We start from the raw sequence: 22,132 nt of genomic DNA, 5'->3' as shown, positions 1-22,132 counted from the left end.
GTATTAAATTAAGCAATTAATAATGAGACGCGAAAGTTACATTAGGTACATATTTTATGGCTCTAAAATATAAAAGTATATAAAATATAAAGTATATAAAAGGTTAAAAACACAGATTTATGTTACGCGGTTAAAAGATATACTAAAATCTACATCTGGCATAGAATAGACAGTATATAGAATACACGTTCTTCGTTGTGTGTCGATGGAAATCTAGTCTACAAACGTTCTCTCTCTCTGATCTGAGCGTATTCCCTGTTTCTTCCTCAGCCGGTGAGCGTCGTAGCCCTTTTTTCGTCTCCATTTCGCACGTCAGCATCCCCCTGTTGTCTTGTCGTTCGTATCATCCTTGACGACATCAAGCAAATATTCCTCGCGTTTGATGCTTCTGCTAGGGCCCAACGGGGCAAACGTTACAAAAACCTACAATCACTCTAATGGACACTAAATATTTTCTTGCCAGAACCGAGCCTGTTCCATGGCTTCATCAGAAGCCAGCCCATCAAGTCAGCCCGAGTACAGGTTATTGGCACACTTATAAAAGCCACATTTGTCAATTGGCGTTTTTGTTGCGGTGAAGTTTGTTGCGCCGCTTTTTCACCTACGCTTTGGAAGTCGGCAGTAGACTTAGTTTTAAGTAAATTGACGTAAACATATTATAAGGATTTCGAATTAGAATTAGACTCGGGACATGAGCTGAGCCATCGATTGCGGGGAGAAGTCACAATTGCGCGCCATATATACCCAACCTTGGCACCCCAAAATTTCAAGTTCACAAAAATAACCGAGAAACTAAATTTTATTACAAAAATCACATATATCTCCAGACATAAATCGCGTTTACACTTCATCGTAACAATTTTTATCGTTTTCAAATCGATATTTTTAACATTTCATCAAAAATGATCGCAGTTTGAAACTGCTTTCCACAAATGTATCCGATATTCTGTTGTGCTTGGTTTTTGTTGTTATTTAAATTAGTTTTCAATGTGGATATAGGTAATTTTACTTAAAATGTTAGCAGCTTTTGCCCGGGACTTCGCCTGTGTAAATTTCAACGAGTTTTACTTTTTTTTTTACTTACCTGGATAATTATCTAACGTGCTGGCAGAAGGGGCAAACCCAAGAAGTGCTGGTTAATGTTGTCAAGGTGGATAAATGTGACAATGGTCTGCTAAGGATAGTGATTACCATCTGAAGTGGAGGAGAAAAAGTATGAAAGCGGATCGTGGGCTTTCATCCGACCCTCCATGGCGAAGGAAGCAAAATGCTAAGATGAGAGAGTGCACCTTGATTTCCGAAATTTAGGAGCAGAGTTTTGGGTAAAACGTTTAGATTTGAGAGAGAGAGAGAGAGAAAGATATTTTATTAAATACATAGTTGTTTTTAAAACCTTAGCAACCTTGCAGGAGGTCTAGACAGCCTGACATCATAAACAAAGTTACTTCGACGAGTTTTGACAATTCGTTACATTTTACTTTCATAAAAAAAATAATTTTTGTTTAATTATTCGACGACTTCGGTGGCGCAGTGCTAAAGTGCTTGCCTCTGTACGGAGAGGTCCCGGGTTCGATTCCCGGTCGGGTTATGATGGAAAATGATCTTTTTCTGATTGGTCCGTGTCTTGGATGTTTATATATACATATATATATAGTTTATATATATATATATATATATATATATATATACAATCCTGTATGTCCTGTCCTTATATTCGTTCGTATATATATATTTGTTATAAAATATAGTATCGTTGAGTCAATATCCCATAACACAAGTCTCGAACTTACTTGGGGTGTACTAGCTCAATCTGTGTGATTTGTCCTTATACATTTATTTATTTTATTATTTATTCATTATTAATTCCAATGTTAAACACTCAAATGTAGTTTGCTTGAGGTGGGACGGCAGCGTTAACACGAACGCGCAAACATGTAGGAACGAATGTAAGGGCAGGACAATAACTTAAAAAATCATTTTTATCGAATGAATTGAAGTACACCAAAACTCGTAGAACAAACGTCGTTCATGATGTCAGCATTCCAGTGGTGTGAGGTTGTTCGTGTCTTAAAAATAACCGTGTATACTCCGACCAATATCATTTTTAGCATCCGACAAGGAGTCACTCAAGAAATCTTTGGGACAGGTAAGCCTATTCTTAGACAATGTCGGCCAGAGCATACAGAAAGAGAAGAAATATCTGGAGGCTGTAAATGCTGCGAAATCTAACGCGCCAAGCAACACAGCGACGGCGGATTACGATAAAATGCTGATTAGTAAAAAAACCAGTACCGCTACACTAAAATCAAACATCGTCGACGATCTAATAGCTCAAGAAAAGCTAGCGAAAATTGAAGACGACAACAGACGGAATAAAAATTACATGAAAGCACCAACGAAAATTGACAAAGACAAAAAAAATGATGGACCCAATCACGATTCAGACGTGGATATTTTTGGCGATATGATCTTCCCGCCAAAAAGCGACATCCCAGGACATACTCCACAAAAGATAGATAGACCCATTCCTGATGTTTTAAAGCCAGATTTCATTCCTGATAAAGTAGTGGGTGGTCCCAGCGCTGACATGATGAGTACTAAATCAACGACTGATTTCAACGATCTTTTGTTGGATCCTAAAGAGTTTGGGTTCACTTCAACCCGTAGACCTATACCTACTTATGGAGATTATACTGGATCTGCGTACATACCTTCTGAACATTTAACTACAAAAGGTAAAGTAATAATATTTGTTTACCAGTAAGTATAAAAAATCAAAATCAAAAAGATCAGGCGATAAAGTTTCCACCAATTTGAAATGCAGGGTGTGATTTTTAATACATTGCCAATATGGTTAGCTCAGTCCATGATTCTGAACTACTTTTAGTATGGGAGTAACTCCGAAATCGCGAAAAAAAAAATAGCTTTTCTACACAAAATTAAATAGGTACGTAACTTGTGGAAAATGTATGGATCAGCTGATATTTTTTTCTCGATATCAAGGTTGCTTCCATACGAAAAGTTGTTCAATACCATCGACTGAGCATGTAAATACAATAATGCCAATGTATAAGAAATCATCTTGTAAAATTGAGATGAGGGAAAACTGGTTTCAACCAGATATCTCTGCTTTTATCAATAGTTTTTTAATTTACTCCGTCCCAAAGCTGGGCAAAGGTCTCCCAACTTCCAAGTCGTGATTATATAATTTTATCGTTCCATTCAGTGAACACAGCATTCGCCACAGTCTTCAAGAACGACATGGCCAAACTCGGCTTGGGAGTGTTCTCCGCGTGTCTGCTGAAGATGTTCCATTGGGTCATTTACAAGAAACCTGAAGATGTCCAAAGAATCACTTGGGGATTCGCTAGGCTTGTAGAGCAGTAAGTTGAAAGAAATAGTGGTGGTGTAAAGGTTAAGACTCCCGCCTGTAAAGGGTTCCAGGTTCGAATCTTACTCGTGCTACATGAGTTTGTATATTGATCTGACTCATATTACACGTAATGTCCACGACCCTCAGTCATAAGGAATACGACTGTGAAGAAAGAAGAAGTTAATAATAATCAACCAGTGTGCAGGTTTCCTCACGATGTTTTCCAAGTGGTGGTGGTCGATGAAAACTGCTACACATGAGTCAGATTGGTATACAAACTCATGTGGCACGAGCAGGATTCGAACCTGGGACCTTTCGATCTGTGGATCGAATGTGGCGGGCGTCTTAACCATTACACCACTACCGCTTTCTAGTATATTGTATAGTGTATTATATCAGTTAGGCATTTTATGTAATACTAGCTTCTGTCCGCGGCTTCGCCCGCGTGAATTTATCTGCGATAGCGGAGCAAACGTTTTTCATACAAACTTTCACCTCCATTATAGTCATTTGGGGATTGATTTTTGGGGAAAAAAGAAGCTTATGTTTGAACGGGGGGTCTTTAACTACATGCATACCAAATTTTATAAAAATTGGTCCAGCAATTTGCCGTGAAATCGGAACAGACAGACAGACTTTCACATTATTAAATATGGATACTACCCGCAACTGGCAGTGTTGTACGTAATTATAAAGAAAAAATTGACTATAATGCTTTCAATAAATATATACTTAGTTGTTTGTAATAAATAATGTTATAATTTAATTGCAAAATATAACTTGACAGATATTAGAAACTACGACATATACTAAAAGAATAAAAGTATTTACAACATAAAGTAAACTTAAAATTAAAACTAAATAGTTAATACTAAATTATTTTAAATAAAAAATTGATACTAAATCGCCGTCGTCGTGCGGTAAAGTACCCAGAAGGCTGACGACATTCTGTTGTTATAATGAATTTATTTTTATTCGAACAGTGAAAGGGTGGAAAAATCCAGAATTTATTTTGTTTCAGCTATCACACGCAGGAGAAGCTGGATAGCTTCGGCGAACCGACCAGACATGCATTTTTGCACTCGACCAGGAAGGCTGCAGAGATGCGGTCTGACGAGAGGAGAAGTTGGTATATTATGCGTATGATTAAGTCAAGCAACGACCTCTCCTTTAGAGCTTATACAGGGTCACTGGTATCTAACGCATAACCTTCCAAAGGCGCATAAGGTACATAGAGACTAACATCCTTTGTTCTACGACTTTTGTCTAAACGTAATAAATACAAAAAAACACCCTTTTTTTAATTTTAATGTAATTTCTATAAAACGGTAACTTCATGTTCGAATCCGCTACATAACGCTACTGTACTGTCTCGTGTTGCTCGGCTATTACATACAGTACTGGGGTATTATGTGATACAGTTAAGATGTGTAGAATCGCAAATTAGATTGTATTTTTTTTATATGAAAAAGCTACGAATCACGAAAAGTTGCTTGTTTTGATGTACCCAAGTAGTCTTTAGGAGGTTTTGCGTTTGATACCAGTAACCCTGTGTATATTCGTAGTTTCATTCTAGCAGATGAAGCAAATGCACAGACATAAGAACATTATATCAGTGTAATGTTCTTATTGTTGTCTTGCCCTAACTGTCCGTCCTCAAGGCAATAAATAATTGTGGCTACGTATTAATGATTTAAATCGGTATTATATGTCTGCTTTTTCGACTCAAAAAGAAGAAGGTGCTTCTAATGTCTCTCTTAAGGAGATCTACATTCTGATCGAGGATTTTGCACAGGTCGGCCTTGAGTTTCGAATTAACCATGTTGTAATTGACTATAACTGCCTCAGCTCAAGCGATCATGCTGCACAACGCGCTGGAGCACCGTTGGGACATGTTGTCTCAGGAAGTCAACTCGATCTTGGAACACATCGACTCCTTGTACCTGAAGGATGAGACTGAAGACCTGATAAACAGCATGGAATCTATAGAACAGTTCTCCAACGTATCCGCGGTCCCTTACACGGTTCGATTCACATTAAATATTCTTTATTTAACTTAGAATTATATACTTACATCACTTATTGACGACAAAAAATTATTTGAAACTAAGTCTACCGCCGGCTTCAAAAGGGGCGCATCAATCATCACAGCAAAAATAGGAAATAGCCAAAGTAGGAAAATTGACAAATGCAGGTCTTATAAATTTGTACAGTTCTCAATTTGTATGGAATTCTTCAATATTTACTTCAGTCATCTATGTATTTATTTATTCACATATTCAGAATTTGATTACAACTATCGTGAGATAGACTTTGTTAATGAAAAATCGGGTCTATAAAGCGATTATTGACGGAAATGTAAGGCCGAGTCGCACACTTATTGAAAAAGGTCTTCTACACTGAAACTATAGCTAACTTCTTCGATAATCACGTGAGTGACCCGCATTTTAAATTACTGACAAGTTAATTATATTTTTAGTATCTGGACGCATTCTTAAGCAGCGTGCTAGCACCCTGGCAACGCTTGAAGGACACATTCAGAGGAGAGACACTTAGGGAGAACTTGAACAGAGCAATCAAGAAAAGATTCTACTCGGACCAAGATGCCTGGAAGCTTCAACATGGACCTTCTAAACTTAGGACCGAAAAAAAGGATGAAATTATAAGTCGAAAACACAATAACGGCTTTGATTTTGAGAAATATGAACCAAGTAAATATATCGATAGGAAAATCGACAAAGCACACATCGAACCAAGAAATGATAAGAGTATAAAAATAATACATTGGATTCCAAATTTTACGTATAGAGCTGGTAAAAAGATTGAAAAAAAGGTTACTGAAGCGAAGGTTGATGTTGATGAAGATACGATCGAGAAAGAGTATCAAGGCTTTATGAGTGCAATCACTGAGGCGTCCAGAGCAGTGACTACAAGACCTAGAACCAAGAGTAAAATTAAGAATAAAAAGAATAAAGAAGCTGAGAAGAGATCTGATCGCTCTCAAAGTTCTGAGCCAGGTTAGTCTTTGAATATAGATATTATAACAAAAACAGCGTCAAGGCTTCGCTCCGATCAAAAAAATAATAAATTAAATACGTCTAACGTTCATCAGGAATTACACCGGTAAAAACCGCATGAAAGTCCATGTGGTAATTTTTGAGTTTATCGCCAAATGTGCCAGATAAATACAAATATCGCCAGAAGTGGCAGATGATTTGTTTTATAATACAGGCCGTTGCTCGAGGAAAACAATAGCATATGTCACTCTCCGCCTTTCTATCTTCACAAAAAAAAACACATTAATTCATCGCCATTGAATTTGTAGGTACTCGTACGGACGGAGTACCTACAAATTCCATGTTCATTGCTCCGTTTCGAATGATTGCAGATGTCAAAGTTAAAGCGCCAGTCCCAGAGGTGAAAATCCCAAAGAAACGTCACAAGAAGCGACACAGGCATAGACACAAACACGCAATATCCACCCATGGGCTTGCAAAACTGTTAAAGATAATAAAATACCTGCGCCCTCACCACAAACGAGAGAAACATAGGAAGCGGCATCACAGATATGGCAGCAAGTTCTGGACTCGATTCAGGGCGGTGTCCAGTCACCAAACGAATGAAGATTCAAAGATGAAACTAGAAGATCTATCCGACCATTCATATTCAGAATACGATGGCCTGAAAGACATAAAGAAGAAACCTACCTACGTTATACCAACAAATCAATTTTATTCGTTTGTCACTCTGCCACATGACAAACGTAATTTGGCTTTCAGAAGACGTATGAGCACTGATAAAAAAATAGGCAACGGTAAATCCAAAGCGATGAAATTGAGAGAAGATAGTGTCGGGTCTGATGAGGAAATACAATTAAAGATGAATTTGCTAAAAGCAATGGGTGGTGAAGACTTCAAGAATTTTTTCAAAGTGAATAAGAAGGGGCTTCTCGATAAATCTGACTGTTCCACTGACGAGGAAGCCTATCTGAAGAGTAAAATTTATAAATATTTCAAAGAAGCATAATTGTGAGTGTTTTTTTTTTCGTTTTAAAATGTTGTAGATACAATTTCATTCATGTTATATACATATAAACCTTTTTCTTGAATCACTCTATTTAAAAACCGCATCAAAATCCGTTGCGCACGATCTAAGAATAGGTACACATAGGGACAGACAGCAGGAAGCGGCTATGTTATCATTATGATACAATAATAATGATAAAAAATTTACGTTAAATATGTGTAATCAACAATATCAACAAAAATAAAAATAAGTCAAAATTTATTTCTCTTATTTCATTTATTCAGAAATTAGGCCTTCACAAGCACTTTTTCACGTCATATTCTAAATTAAATGATGTTTACCAAAGCTACGAACTACTAGCATTTCGGAACGACCACTGCTGAGAAGTAATGCCGAAAGAAACTCATTCAAACAGTTTTGGACCCTATTATGCCAGAAGGGCTTACCATTTTTTAAATAGAAATATATGTATAATTTTTTATCAGTAATATAACATGTAAGTATACAATAAAGTACATGGTCAAAAGGTATACTGAAACATATTATGATTGTGATCAAGTGCTGATGAAAGGAAAATATGATTAGGTATGATTTAATTACCTACTACTACTACTATATATATATAGTGAATAAATTGTCATGTCGTTAGTACATTAACTTAACAAATTAACAAAGAAAATTACAAACCACTTACATAACATTCGAACCTGGGTCTTCCACCACTATTCTTCCGCTTCTAACAATAAATGAAGAAGGTAAAATATCCTTTTTTCCAACAGAAAGGCACCTTCATTATAATATTACTTTTGGGACAACACGATGACCAGACATACAATATCCATTGTATTTGTTTATGCCACTTCCGTCAGTAAGTATATGGCGCCGAAACAACCCAGACAAATATATTTAAGGATGTATAATACTTACAATTCAATACAATATGCTTTCAGATCATATAACAGTAGGTACTTGACTTTAGAAATAATATAGTTGACATGATTTCATAACAATCGGCATCCGATGTTGGCGGCAAAATCATACTGCGAAGGTAAAAAAAAAAAAAATCGGTCATAGAATTAAAATTCAAAAAGTCTAGTTTTGAGAAATTAAAATAGCACAAAGATCAACGAATTGTCTACAAGACTGGATAAAAATCTCACTAATATAAAAAATGCGTAAGTTTGTTACCTATTCAAGCTCTCTCTACTCGGCAAATCTTCTTATAATTTCGCATAAGTACTTACTTATGCGAAATTATAAGAAGATTTAACTTACTACTAGGTACTTGTTTTGTTTAAAATGGTCTACGTACGTGGTTCCTATATTACTGTTAAGTGATTAATACAAAATATTTTATACTACTGCTGACGTTGATGCTCACTGTGGACAAACCTCTGTGGTTTTTGTCAGTGTTCTTTTATATACTATATATATTTGTTCTTTATATGTGAAATAAAAAAAAAAAACTATGGATGAACGTGCAAAAAGTAGGTATATAATAGAAAAAGTAAGTGGTCCTTGGGCTTCGATGCTCAAAGACTGAGGAAGAAGCAGTGAAAGCCAATCTATACCTAAGTCTCGATGCTAAGGAAAGACAAAAATAAATAAGTGTCCACTGAGTAAAGATTATTTCGTCGTACGAGGCGACTATGGGACGCAGAGCTTGACTTTGGCAACTATAACATTCCCAAGGAGGACTGCCGTCAACAGGCAGAATACAAATTTAAACCTGCCTAGTAACTCATTTTTTTTTCTTTTACTATATTTATTTTATTTATTTGATTTTTGAACAGCTAAAGTATCCAGTTGTAAAATAGCAGTCGTACCTTCAATATTTTAAGGCTTTACGACCGTCACAGCCCCGAATTCAACCAGGAACAAGTGATGATATGAGAGAGATTAAAAAGATATTTTCTCATCTCACACAAAATCCACAAAAAGGTAACCGCCCGAATCAGACGCCATTGTCTGTCACTGTCAATATTTTGGCGCCAAATTCGGTGGCGCTCACAAAGGAGCATCGTAACCCAAACATAGAATCATATTACAAGATCTCTCAAGAATACGTGAATGCGGTATTATTTGAATGAAAAAAGGTATTTATTGTATTTTTATGGGAACACTTGTCAAGTACACGCGTTACTGGGAATCCTTTAAGGTTTTTTTAAAATAATGAATGAAATGAATGAGTTTCCGGAGGCGCGCGTGATTGCCCGATGAATTGCAAATACATGAATGGGATATTGGTAGCCAATCGGAGCTCATTCTCAAGTGAAAATGCCGCCGAGGTGCAATTGGAATTACAAAAATGTTGTCGGTTGATGAAATCATCAAAAGATTTGATTCGAAAATTGGATCGGTGGTGGAGCTGTGATTGAAAGGTCCAAGGTTCAAATCCCCCTCGTGCCACATGACTTTGTATCCCAATCTGAGTCATGCATAGTAGTTCGTTGATCTAATTTTGCTACCTGCGAAGGAAAACACCCTGAGGAAATCTTTGGGGAGAAAAGGGATCATGAGAAACATACCTAAAACAGTCGTCCAGCGTGTGGACGGACGTTACTAACGTGTTACGTGTTTCTATGTTTCTCGTTAGGCCTTCGGCACAGTGCTTGAATATTTATATTAGTTTTAATGTAAGCTAACCTATTGTAGCTAACTATTATAGCAACAAACGATTATGATATCGATTCGAAACAAGAAAGAAATGAAATCTCAAACCCCCTTATTAATAAAAACGTTATTCTCTGATTAGCCTCGCAATAGTTATTTTTTGGATTGTCTCGTTCTTTCAATGTCAAATGCTGAAAAGAGAGAGAGGGACAAAACAAAGATATACTACTCCAAGCCTAATTAGAGAATTAAATGTTATTAATAATTAAGGCCCGTAGTAAAATCACAAACGAAGCTCAAAAATTTGACTGGTAAGAGGGTAACTAAACGGTTCACACAGCGCGGCCATGATATTTTTGACATATGTCAAAAGCAACAAGATCTCTCTTGGCGACACTGAAAGCTTGTGTCAAAAATGACAATTGTGAAAAAAAAAACTTATTTTATAATAAAAAAAACTGAACTTAGAGATCATGAAACGGGTATATTTCTACTAAAATAATCATAAAGTTTATTCTTCAGGAACATTTCATGGTCCTCACCGCCATTGTTGTCTTTACGGTTGTTCCCAATGTCATCGTTAGCGCGAGGAACGGCTTCTTGAAAATCTTTTATATCATCTTCATGTACAGTCGTTATCGCCAAAGCTTTATACAAATTAATCTTTAAAGGTATCTCTTCATCTGTTTCATCACTAAGTTGTCTGAGTATATGTACTGTTGTTTCTGTATTATCTTCTTCCAGATTACGTCTATTATTAACATTGTTTTCATTATAATCTCGTGTTACGCCATAAATCTTAGCAAGTTTTTTGCCGCGGGCTCTCTTATCTTGATTACGATGAGTTTTATGTTGAGTGCCTTGATTCGAGACTAGTATTTCTTCGTCTCCGCGAGCTCTGAGCCTGGGTTTGTGTCTACTATGCTTGTGATGGTGCTTTTTATGCTTGCTCTTTTTGTAGTTCGGTTTGTATTGTCTGATAATTCTTAAAATTTTGGACAGTTTATGTTTCATACGTTTGTGCGAATGTCTGTGTTTCTTGTGGTGTTTTTTGCCTGATGACATTTTGAGAGATCGATCTGGAAAAAAAGGAGTAATATTACAGGAAAACAGTTTAGTTTCTTTGCATTGTACATGTGGCAACATTTATAACGCCCCAATCACAACGCCAACAACCGGCATAACAATAGCAAAAAATGGTTCGCAATACTACTGATAGATGGCGTCTATGGCAGAATTAACAAGACTACATCGCGGTGTAGACATTCGCACTACTAGATTACCTCTTCACAAATGTTCTTGAAAATTTGCATGGATATACAAGAGTACAAAAAGGAACCATTGCTTACAGAAAAACTTTTTCATTAAGGGTAAACTCGACTAGAATAATAATGTGAAAGCATATATATTTCTAGAGCACAAATAAAGTAAGATCGTACAAGGATATCTAGCCCAATGAGGGGCTCGCTGTTGACAAACTTTTAAAAGCAAAATCATTTCAAAATAATTAATTTTACATGATTGCCTTGTCAACTGATGTTGCCGTATCTGTGTAGAAATCACGCACCTGGATTCAAACTTGTATCCTTCTTATTAATCGATATCAATCTTTTATTTTCATTTATATTTTGACGTGACCATGACTTCGTCACAGCCAAATGTACCAAAGGTGAAATCGCACCAGTGTTTCTGTTTAAAATAGCTTTATTGACCGTCATTATGTTATTAGGTGTTGTACCTTGCCTCTGAATCAGATTGATACGAAACCGATCTTGATTATTCAATGTATATGTTTGATCTTTCAATGCTTTTTGAACAAATGGACCTTTATTAGGCATAGCTGATACAACTTGCTCTATTATGGGTTTAAAACCAAAGCGATCATTGTTATTCAAACTAGTAAAGCCCTGTTCTTGTATTTGGTTATATTTATCTTTGTTATTTGCCAAATTTTGCTCTACAAAAGGTTTTACGTAAGCATCGTTCTTATTTAATAACGTGAAGGCTTGCTCCTGGATCGGTGGCAGACTGTAAGGATTCTGTGTCGAAAACCAGTCTTGGCCGACTTCAAAGTCCATCCGTCTCTTTTCTTTTCTAGTAAATTTATTGATTGCACTTTTCTTATTTGTTTTACGCCGTGTATTATTGGTTTTTTTAATATTACTTCTGCGATGTTCAGGGTCATACTCTCGATCGGGAAAGAAATGGTTACGCAATCCCCTGTTTAGGGATTCTTTTAGGATTTCTCCTCTTGGTGTTTCTTTTAAACGTTCAAATGGTGCAATTATGCTGTTGACGAAGCGCTCCAATTCCTGTAGGCAGTAAAATGTATACATCACTAACTAGTCTAAAAAGAGAGTCGCTATCCACGTCTGTCTGTTTGTAAGCTTTCTTCTATCAAACGGCTTAAACCACGTAACGTATTTTGATGCAGTTTTCACTGTTGTTTATAGAAAATTGGGTAGATGACAATTTTTTATTTTGCTGACTATACGAAGGCCCTGATATTATTAAAAACAACAGAAAAAAAGAATACTGGCTGATTACCCGCGACTTCGTCAGCGTAGAATAGAAACTTCTGACAGCATAATTATATTTTTTGTAGTTAATGTGTTTATTTATGTGTTTCGTCTTTTCAACAAAGACCCCATTGCTATCTTTTAGGGGTTGATTTAAAAAACAATTGAATTGAAAAATATATGTATATATAATTTCAATTTATAATAAATTTATAATTTAATGTATTATGAAAATACGAACCGTGTATGGAGTTCTACTCTTGTTGTTGTAAATATGCAACGACTCCACACTTTCGATAACCTCGTCCGATTCTTCCTTGAGATATAACGTGTCGATGTAATCGATTATCGAGTTGATGTCTTTCGAGAACATGTCTCGCCGGTGGATCATCGAGTTGTGGAGATTTATTCCATAACCTAGAAATAAAAGTTTTAGCCATAATGTAATTTTAAGCATAAAGTTCTTAAGCATAACTCTGTTTGGTGACTGTATTTGTGTTTCCGCTCGATAGTTAACCATCGATAGCGTTTCTATAGACTATCGATAGTTTTTTATACTATCGACAGCTGGTTCTGGTGTAATTAATAATAATAATATTATAATAATTCGGTGTCTATTGATAAATAACATATATTTATAAATATCAATAGTATCGAAAGGTCACGACGAGTAGACTATCGATACAGTCGATAGTATAGTCTTTTTCCTTTATTTATTGCCACTTCTTCAATAATAGTGCCAAGAAAGTTCTGGAAGATTCTGGAATGATATACAGGTTTACAGGGTATAAAATTGACATACCACAGTTAATGTGGTATGTCAATTTTATGAAATTGATTGTTTTTTGGAAAAAAAAATTAAATAAAAAAAAAACAAGAATTAGTTTACTATCTGACATTAAAATAATTAATCTGTACAGTACAGATTAATTATTTTAATGTAAGTTATTTTAATGTCAGTCAGTAGTTTCAAATAGTAAACTACTTCTTGTTTTTTTTTTAATTCGAAAAATTGTAATGACAGCGCGCGGCCGCAGTGGTCGAAACGTTCTGTGAACCATTTTAAACTAACTTTTTAGTTCATCTGGGTGTATGTTCCCAATCTGTTCGGACGTTGTTCTGAGCGCATGCTCCGTGGGCTGGCCGAAGTCAGTAAACCTCCCACGGAAATGGTAGCTGGAAAGAGAAAGAAAACTAAACATAACGAGCTAGCGTAGCCAAATGACAGCGGGAATAGAATCACAGCGAGCTAGCTCCGTGATCTATGGATAGAACATTACCATACAATCTATATCTAAATATCTTCTATGTACGGACATAGTTCACTTACAGATTTATTATATTATGATATATTAAGATCAATCTGATAATTCATAATAACAATGCCACTGGATCATCATTATACGAAGATTTAAAGTTGGTTGGAAAGTCCATTTACAAAAATTATGACAATAAACTCAACCATCATAAAAAAACTAAAATTCTGAAACAATTATAAGAAGTCATCACCACAAACGCAATATTTCAGGTAGTAATGGAGCAAATATAGCTTTTTTCGCCAGTCATGTCAGTTGCCTTCAGGAGTCTGTCACCAGAGGAATTAAAACACTCGAAATGAAAGATGTCCTGAATTTTAGAAGCGTACCTCTCCATGAACCTCGCGAACCCCCAAGCCAGCCTCCGCAAAACCTTCGGCTCCTTGACCATGGCAAATTCAAACATCTTCATCATTGCCACAGAGAACACACCAACATTGAAATGATCCATCTGTTTCTTGAAATCTTTCGCGAAGTCATCTGGCTCTGAAATGTCATCAAGTCAAATCTAATACGTGAACACAAGTGACGTCACAAATTTTGAGCCAAAATTAATTATACTCTAATGAGAACAAAATCGTCCTGAGGAAATCTAAAAGGACGGACAGGGAAGCACTTTGTTTTATCATGTGATATCGTCAACCAATATAAAGTTTTTGAAATCAAAGCTACTTTTATACCTGGAGTAGTAGTCAAATACTCGTCAAGTTTCAGCGGAGAGTCCGTTAAATCCCCATAAGTTGGTAACGGTTTATGGGTACTAGTATACCCAAAGTCCAAAGGATTTAGTAATATATGATCAAGCTGGGTTGAAGGTGTGGATGTTTTCAAAAAGTCACCCTCATCGTGCGCATCGGGTATGAAATCTTGATTCATTGCTTCTGGAGTAGTCTCCGTTATCTTTAACGTCACTGAGATAGGAAACTGCCCGTGCGTCGGGAAGTCCAATTTATCGAAAATTTCAAAATGTTCTTCTTTGTTTTCTGTATTATCTTTGACTAAGTGGCTGTCTTCCTTCTGTTCTGTAATATCTTTGACTGAGTTATTTTTTATTTTATCTGCAGGCTTTGTTTTATTTTTATTAGCACTGTTTTCAGTTAACTTATCTTTGACTTGCGTTAGGATATCGTTAGTTGCTTTGTCTACATTTCTTTCAGATTTGATACTAATATCAGGTTTCATTAGATTTTTTAACCCAATTACAGCATTAGATAATTTCTGTGTTGACCCAGGGCTTATTTTGTTATTGAAGCCAGCTACTGCCCTCATGAAATTTGGATGTCTTATGCCATCATACTCTGGTAAGTCCTTCGCTTGAGAATGGGTCTGTTCACTGTTGTCGAGCTTTCGTCTAGTAATAGAAGCATCTTTAAATATTTTTCTGTCTGGAAATAAGTTGTCGAATTCATTTGAAGTTGTCGAAGGTTGTGTTTGAGCATTCGTTGATATTTTCTTTCTTCCTAGAGTCCGTAGGTAGGTCCTTTCGAGTTGTATGCTTTGACCGACCTTGTCTAAGAACTTGTCTACTTGTGTTAGTGAGTCCTTTAGGGTATCTTTATCGGAGGCTAGAATGATGACTGCAATATGATTAGCCGCTAATTTACTATTATCAGATAAGTAAATAATAATTATACTCTATTTGTTTCAATTCAACATGTTGACACATCATTTTATGGAATAGGTCAATGAGGATCTTGACCTTTGATACTAGAATTTTCTGTTTCGTGTTCTTCGCCACTGTTTACCAGTTTCTTTAGAGAGCATCTAGGTCTCTCACTTCATCTCTCGGTGGTATTTGTGAAGGTACATACAAACATTGAATGTCAAACATGAAACTTAACTAATCAATACCTTTTAAAATTATAAACTTATCCTGAATCACATTTTGCGGCTTATTTCTTTATTTAATTTTTCTATCACAAACAAAATTAATTCGCAACGAGCGAAGATGTTAATACCTAAGTTTTGAATAAAAAGACAGTGTCAAGATTGTTCACACATATTTAAATATGAAACAAATAGAATATAAGTATTAAAAATTAAGTAATTAATACGAATATTAACAAAATACCTATGTCGACTGAAAATGTTGATTGGATTAACAACAACAGCGCTACAGTTATAAATATCAGATACATTTGTGAAAATCCATTTCAAACTACGGCCATTTTTGATGAAATATTAAATTATCGCTATAAAAACAATAAAATTTGTTACGATACAGTGTAAACGTGGTTTATGGTCAGAAATATGTGATTTTTGTAATAAAATGAAGTTTCTCGCTTGCTTTTTCATATTTTGGACTTTTGGTAGGTAATTTTTTAACGGTTCCATATTGCATTTAATTGTTTTAATGTTATAAGCAATTTAATGTTTACATAGGAATTTTCTCGCTTCAAATTCATCATTATAATAAGAATTATAATGTCATCACACGAATACACTTTATAAAATATTTATTAAGTGATGCCCGTACAAACATACAATCTGACAAACAGATAAAGAATAAATGAAAAATTAAGCTTGTAAATATATTGAGCTCGATGGTGCATTAGTTAGCGCGCTCAAATTTGTGACGTCAATCTGTGATGTATATTATTCTACGTTGAATACAGAATTTTAACTAGTAGATATTTGATGTTATGACATGTACGATCATTGGATGGGTGACCAAAGATGAGTCATCTCGTTCTTCGAATGGTTGGACCCTGTAATATTCATTTGCAGTCGATAACATTGACTAATCTGCACTATATACATCCATAAAAAAGGCCAGTGGCCCAGCAGTGTGACCTAAATTGATTGATGATGTTAATTCTTTCAGAATACGCACAATCATTGAATCCAAGAAGCGTGAATGTTGCTTTGGAGACAGTTCTAGAATTCGATGGTAAGCACAGCTATCGCGACGTGAAGGCCATAGACAAATTACAGAGCTACTTGACCAAAATCAAATCGATTTTAGGCGACAATGATCCAAGCAGGCGCCATTTTAAAGAAGGCTTCAAATTCAGAGATTTCCTCAAGATTTTCCTACAAACCCTCTCGACTTACGATGACAATGACTTGCTAGACGTAGTAGCCATTGCTAACAGTGAAATAAGAAAGTACCATTATAAAGGCTGCAAATTTTATGAATTAGTCGAGAATCAGGTTTTAAGACGAGACATGGCTGAAAAATTGATTAACCTAAACGATCTGACAGCAAAGGAACTGAGGACTGAAATAACTAAAGCTGTTAACGCCATTGATAAAGATGATATGACTGAAAGAAAGAAGAAAATGCTAGATTATCTAGACTCTGTGTACGTCGGTGATGAAGTGAAAGGGAAAATGCAGCAGTTTTTAACAGAGCTCAATCAATTTAAACAGAGAAGCAAAAGAGCTACATTAAACCTAGTAAAAGTAATAAAATATGGTTTGAGGTCTGTCGTGTTTGATCACTACTCAAATTTGAACACCAACGCTAGGAGGGAATTGAAAAACAGATTAGAATTAATTTGGCTAGACCTCAAAAAGGTAGGTGACGTGTGGAACATAAGTCATATGGAAGATCAACCCGTTGAGAATACAATAAGTATGGATATGTGGAAGACTGTTACAACAATAATGCCATCGGCGACAGACGAAGACGTTGATACTGAGTACTCTAAGAGATATAGGATTAAAAATAAAAAGGCAAAAGTAAAGAAGAGAAAGAGTAAGATAGTGAGAAGTATAAAAAAGTTATCATCATTACTACAGGTAAATCAGGGGCAAGGCGTAAGTCTCTATCCACATAGGGAAGACCCAGTCCCCTTTTAGTAGAGTGATATGCCTGGGCACCTATAAGGTATTTCTTAATAACAGCCAAATTTCTGCTGCAGGTTTCCAATCGCAGAAAAAGAACCATATTAGTTTTGCTCTCCGATAAAAAAATGTGTTGAGTCTGGAAAATCTAAATTTTAGATGCACTTAGGTATTTCATGTCAAAAAATACAAAAATTTATTTTAAAAGTGTCAAAATAACTACTGAGCATATCGGTGAAAAAATTGCCCATACATTACATCTGAAGAAATACTCGAGTAAGCATTCGATCTCGTGAAGACTATACTTTACGTTAGGTCGCGGTAAGATGCTAAAAGATATCAGCGCTTTGTCGTTCTCTTCGTATATTTTTATAATACGCATTTCTTTTCTTGTGTAATGGAAGATACGACGATACCTTAGTTTTATCTTCCGCCAAACAGGTTCCAGATAACATCCCCACATCGCAGTACGCACAAGTAACAGAGCCAAAGAAGCGCAAGAAAATAACAACAACAACACCGAAACCAATGGCAGAAAAGGACACTTCTTCATCAGAAGCAATATCCCTTGAAGTCACACTATCGGCTGCGATCATATCACTTACAACCACACCATCAACAGAAGTCTCACCGTCGGCTGAAGTAACCGTATCAGCTGAAGTTACACCATCAGCAGAAGTCGTAACACGATCAGCTGAAGTCATAACGCGGTCAGCTGAAGTCGTAACACCATCAGATGAAGTAACACCGTCAGCGGAGGTCACACCATCGGTTGAAGTTAAACCTACAGAAGCCACTACAACGGCCGAAGTCACACATACGGCAGAAGATGCATCAACTGAAGGTTTGCGAAATTTAATATTGATTAGCCATGATACTGAAGTACATACCTATGCACTAGGTTCATTTTATCAATTTACTAAATTTTTATTTCGAAGGTTTTTAAAACCCAATCCTAGACCCTTAAATAAAGGTCGGAAAACTTTTTCGATTAGGTTTTTCTGTAAATACATAAACTGTGTGTCATATCTTTGAAATGATTCACGTCCTTTCGCGTTGAATAATTAGTTTATTGAAATTTTCATGTCATGACATGAAAATTTCAATCAACTAATTATTCAACGCGCGTCAAAAGTCGTGCTTTTTGTTATGCATTGCAATGCAATGCAATAAAATTTTATTGTCAAAGAAATCTTCATGTAGTAAACCGCTGAGGAGTTCCCTCGCCGGGACCCGATGCTGGGTGCATCATCTGGTCATGCTTAACATTACTGTACACGCATTGTCATCCAAACTAAACGTGTTAGTTACAAAAAAATTATCATCGAAACAGTACACGTTGAAGGACTATCGACTTCCAAAACGAAGAAAGATATAGAAGAAGATAATAAACATATCGTTTATGAATTTAAAGGTACAACCACAGCAGAAGCCACAACGACGACAAAGCGCATGACCACAAAAAAACTGAAGAAACATGACGCGCTCAGAAAGGGTAAGAAGAAAATGAGAATGACGACAAGTAGTACTACTGTAGTAGCGAAGAACTCGCTAGAAGATGTAGAAGCTGAAGCGAGCAAGCTGGCCAAAGGAAAACATTCTGTGGAAGTACATAAGAAAAGGTACTATTATTATAAAGTGGTAAACGTTTGTGAGTTTGTTTGTTTGTGGCGGATAATCTCCGAAACTACCGAACCGATTTCAAAAATTATTTCACCATTAGAAAGGTACATTATCCAAGATTGCTACAGGCTATATTTTATCTCAAAATTCCCACGGGAGCGAAGCCGCGGGCAACATGTAGTCATAGATATATTTAGAAATCTTTGAGTTAGTGTGATGGCTCATTTCCCATTCTCGTTTATATATTATATTATATTGATTGAATGATCAAGTTCATCATCAGAAGATTCTGATCCACGAGATATAGAACCTATGGTTCGCATACGCTATATCAAAATGATATATAAACTGCACATGCAAACCAGAACCAACGCTCGTGGCTCGCACTGACCTCTCTCACATTCACAACATTACTTACGTTGTTGGTTGTAAGAAGGTGTGGATTATTATTTTTTAATGTAAAGCTGAATACATCGTTCTCACGGGTAAATTGGTTGCAATAGAAAGGAACTTATTTAATTATTTAAACTTTATTACACAAAATACAACTTATAAAAGTATAATAGGCGAAAAAATAAATAAAAGATTTCAATTAGACTCTTTAAAAAGTCTTTGTCTGCATGCGTCCTTGCTGATGATGTCGTTAGTTCAATTATATGTAATTAAATATTTTACAGATCAACTAAGAAACATAAAAGGAGGCACAAGCACAAAAAATCAAAGAAAAAAAGACGAACACATAGACATCGAAAGGATACAGTAAAACCACATTTAAAAACTCGTACCAAGAAACATAAATTAGAGCCGGTTCATTCAGAATCTGATGAAATTGATACTACAGAAACAACAACAACAATAAGTAAAGCCACAAGTAAAACTTCAAGTAAAGCTACGAGTAAATCTATAAGGAAAAACAATATCGATGACAAATTTAAAGATACCAACGATACTATGAAAGCAATTGGAGGAGATAAAAAAACAACACCAAACATGGTACACAAAATTGACAAAATAGAAAAAGTTCTAGATGAAATCAAACACATGGTAATAAACGCTACTAAGAACAAAGACAAAAACGTAACAGAAATAATAACTGAGATAGGTGTAACCGAATCTCCGGATAAAAAGAAGGATGTTGATAGAGAAAAGACTGAAGTACACGGCAGAAAAAATCTGATTGAAGACAGAGAACATGATTTAGAAGGAACAGACCATCCGGATCAAAAAACAAAGAGAACTAGACGAATAATAATGATTGAAGAGCAAAAAGCTAGATCTACACAAATGTCAACTCCCACTACAGATGTAGATCGGACATCTAAAGACACCGACACAAATTCAACACAGGACGTGGATGACATAATTATAACTAGAAGTTACACAGATACATTTGTAAAAAAAACAAAAGATATATCAGTCTCAACAAGCAATCAAAAGAAATCAACGATTAACGAGACTACAACAAAATTAACACCAACTGCAAATTTTAAATCTAATAATACTGAAGATAAAATTATGTCTACACATAGGGAGCAAATTGAAAACATGATAAATGAAACTCGAAGAGATAACATCGATAATATTATTGGTAGACACGATGAGGAAAATAAGGATATGAATGAACGAATCGAAAAGAAAATCGATGGACACATGAGTCGCCTGTTTTCAATCACAGCCAAACTTAATAGTTCTAAACCTTTCGATTTTAATATAGAAGATCCATTCGAAATCAACATGAAGGAAGATTTGAATGATGATGATCCTGTCTTTTAAATAAATGTTGGATATATATATTTTACTGATAACAAAAATGTGTTTTTAATATTTCAAATCTTATTACAAGTAGAATAGAAACAAGCGCTTGCTCAACCTTAATCCTACTCTGTTCGAAAGGTCCCAGGTTCGAACCCTACTCCTACCACATCAATTTATTTGTATACCATTCATCAGAATAGTATTTTTCATACCCATAATAATGGGCTAGTCACTATCAGCCTATTTAAAACTTTCTTCCTAACATCTATGTGTTTAGTCCGTTTATGAAATAGAGGGAATTGAATTACCGGTTGCGAATAGACAATTTATTTTTCTTTTTTATTTTGATACATTATTCACGCACGCAGGCACGTTCTTTTGAAGAGGTGAAGAGGAATCTTAAAGAGGTACTCACCTCTTTAAGATTCCTCTTCACCTCTTCAAAAGAATGTGCTTGAGAAGCGAGTGACAGATCGTCGGCGTATAGGAACCTGTATGTGCTCGGCGGTGAAAGCTGCTCGTTTGTATAGATATTAAATAGTAATGGAGCACGAACGCTACACTGAGGGTGGCCATTTTAAATGATCTCTAACGGCTTTTCTCTGAAAAGAGATGGACCTGAAAACCCTGATGGTGGAGTAGCTTATTAAATCTTCATCAAAAGAGCTGCTTTATATTTACTGCGTCATACGCAGCGTAAAGAACACAAACGCCCCAGTTACATAACCCATATAATTGGGCATATTTCACAAAGCTCAGCGAACATGGCCTACCTACTGGTACAACTAAGGTACACAAACATTGCCAATGGAGACAAAAAGCGCCAATTTTCAATATTGTTGCAGATTTACGACCCAAAATACCTTCTACGCAATCGTGGTGCGAGTTTAAAATAAAAAGAAAGGATTTAGTGGAAAATAATAACACTATTTTAGGTTATGTTCTGCATTATTTGGTCAACTGTGGTCATAAACTGATATAAACTTGATATTGACTGAAGATCTTATTTGTATGAAGTCCATATTTTAATAAGTCCTCACGTGTGAAGTGTTCCGAGCTTCTTTTCGACCGCTTACTGGCTCGAAAATTTTACAGCGTGAGGCGTGAGCGTTTCTCTA

The 22,132-nt window shown here is 35.7% G+C and overlaps 3 protein-coding genes across 4 annotated transcripts; 2 read left to right on the top strand and 1 right to left on the bottom strand.

The window, feature by feature from the left end:
- The first annotated feature begins 833 nt into the window (after positions 1 to 833).
- LOC128682313 (uncharacterized) lies at positions 834 to 7,650 on the top strand. The gene is made up of 7 exons (XM_053766956.1): positions 834 to 999; positions 2,109 to 2,735; positions 3,227 to 3,383; positions 4,395 to 4,498; positions 5,222 to 5,397; positions 5,853 to 6,390; positions 6,762 to 7,650. The coding sequence occupies exons 1-7, from the start codon at positions 933 to 935 to the stop codon at positions 7,397 to 7,399; spliced, it is 2,307 nt and encodes a 768-aa protein (XP_053622931.1). The 5' UTR covers positions 834 to 932; the 3' UTR covers positions 7,400 to 7,650.
- Positions 7,651 to 10,476: 2,826 nt separating this feature from the next.
- LOC128682311 (uncharacterized) lies at positions 10,477 to 16,027 on the bottom strand. 2 transcript variants are annotated; one of them, XM_053766953.2, is made up of 7 exons: positions 15,919 to 16,027; positions 14,528 to 15,424; positions 14,177 to 14,333; positions 13,604 to 13,707; positions 12,773 to 12,948; positions 11,580 to 12,324; positions 10,477 to 11,091 (listed from the first exon to the last, which is right to left on the bottom strand). In XM_053766953.2, the coding sequence occupies exons 1-7, from the start codon at positions 15,983 to 15,985 to the stop codon at positions 10,484 to 10,486; spliced, it is 2,754 nt and encodes a 917-aa protein (XP_053622928.1). In that variant the 5' UTR covers positions 15,986 to 16,027; the 3' UTR covers positions 10,477 to 10,483. The 2 variants fall into 2 exon arrangements, with proteins under 2 accessions (XP_053622928.1, XP_053622929.1); XM_053766954.2 differs by having other exon boundaries at positions 14,528 to 15,412; positions 15,919 to 16,022.
- LOC128682312 (uncharacterized protein DDB_G0284459-like) lies at positions 16,004 to 21,084 on the top strand. Its single transcript, XM_053766955.1, has 5 exons — positions 16,004 to 16,156; positions 16,672 to 17,591; positions 18,078 to 18,480; positions 19,051 to 19,258; positions 19,937 to 21,084. Exons 1-5 carry the CDS (start codon positions 16,117 to 16,119, stop codon positions 21,030 to 21,032), a joined length of 2,667 nt encoding a protein of 888 aa, XP_053622930.1. The 5' UTR covers positions 16,004 to 16,116; the 3' UTR covers positions 21,033 to 21,084.
- Positions 21,085 to 22,132: the final 1,048 nt, after the last annotated feature.

The sequence above is a fragment of the Plodia interpunctella genome, chromosome 29 (genome assembly GCF_027563975.2).
Source record: "Plodia interpunctella isolate USDA-ARS_2022_Savannah chromosome 29, ilPloInte3.2, whole genome shotgun sequence".
Classification (NCBI taxonomy): domain Eukaryota; kingdom Metazoa; phylum Arthropoda; class Insecta; order Lepidoptera; family Pyralidae; genus Plodia; species Plodia interpunctella.
Note: the sequence above shows the minus strand (reverse complement) of the source record. Positions and strands in the feature narration are given on the sequence as shown.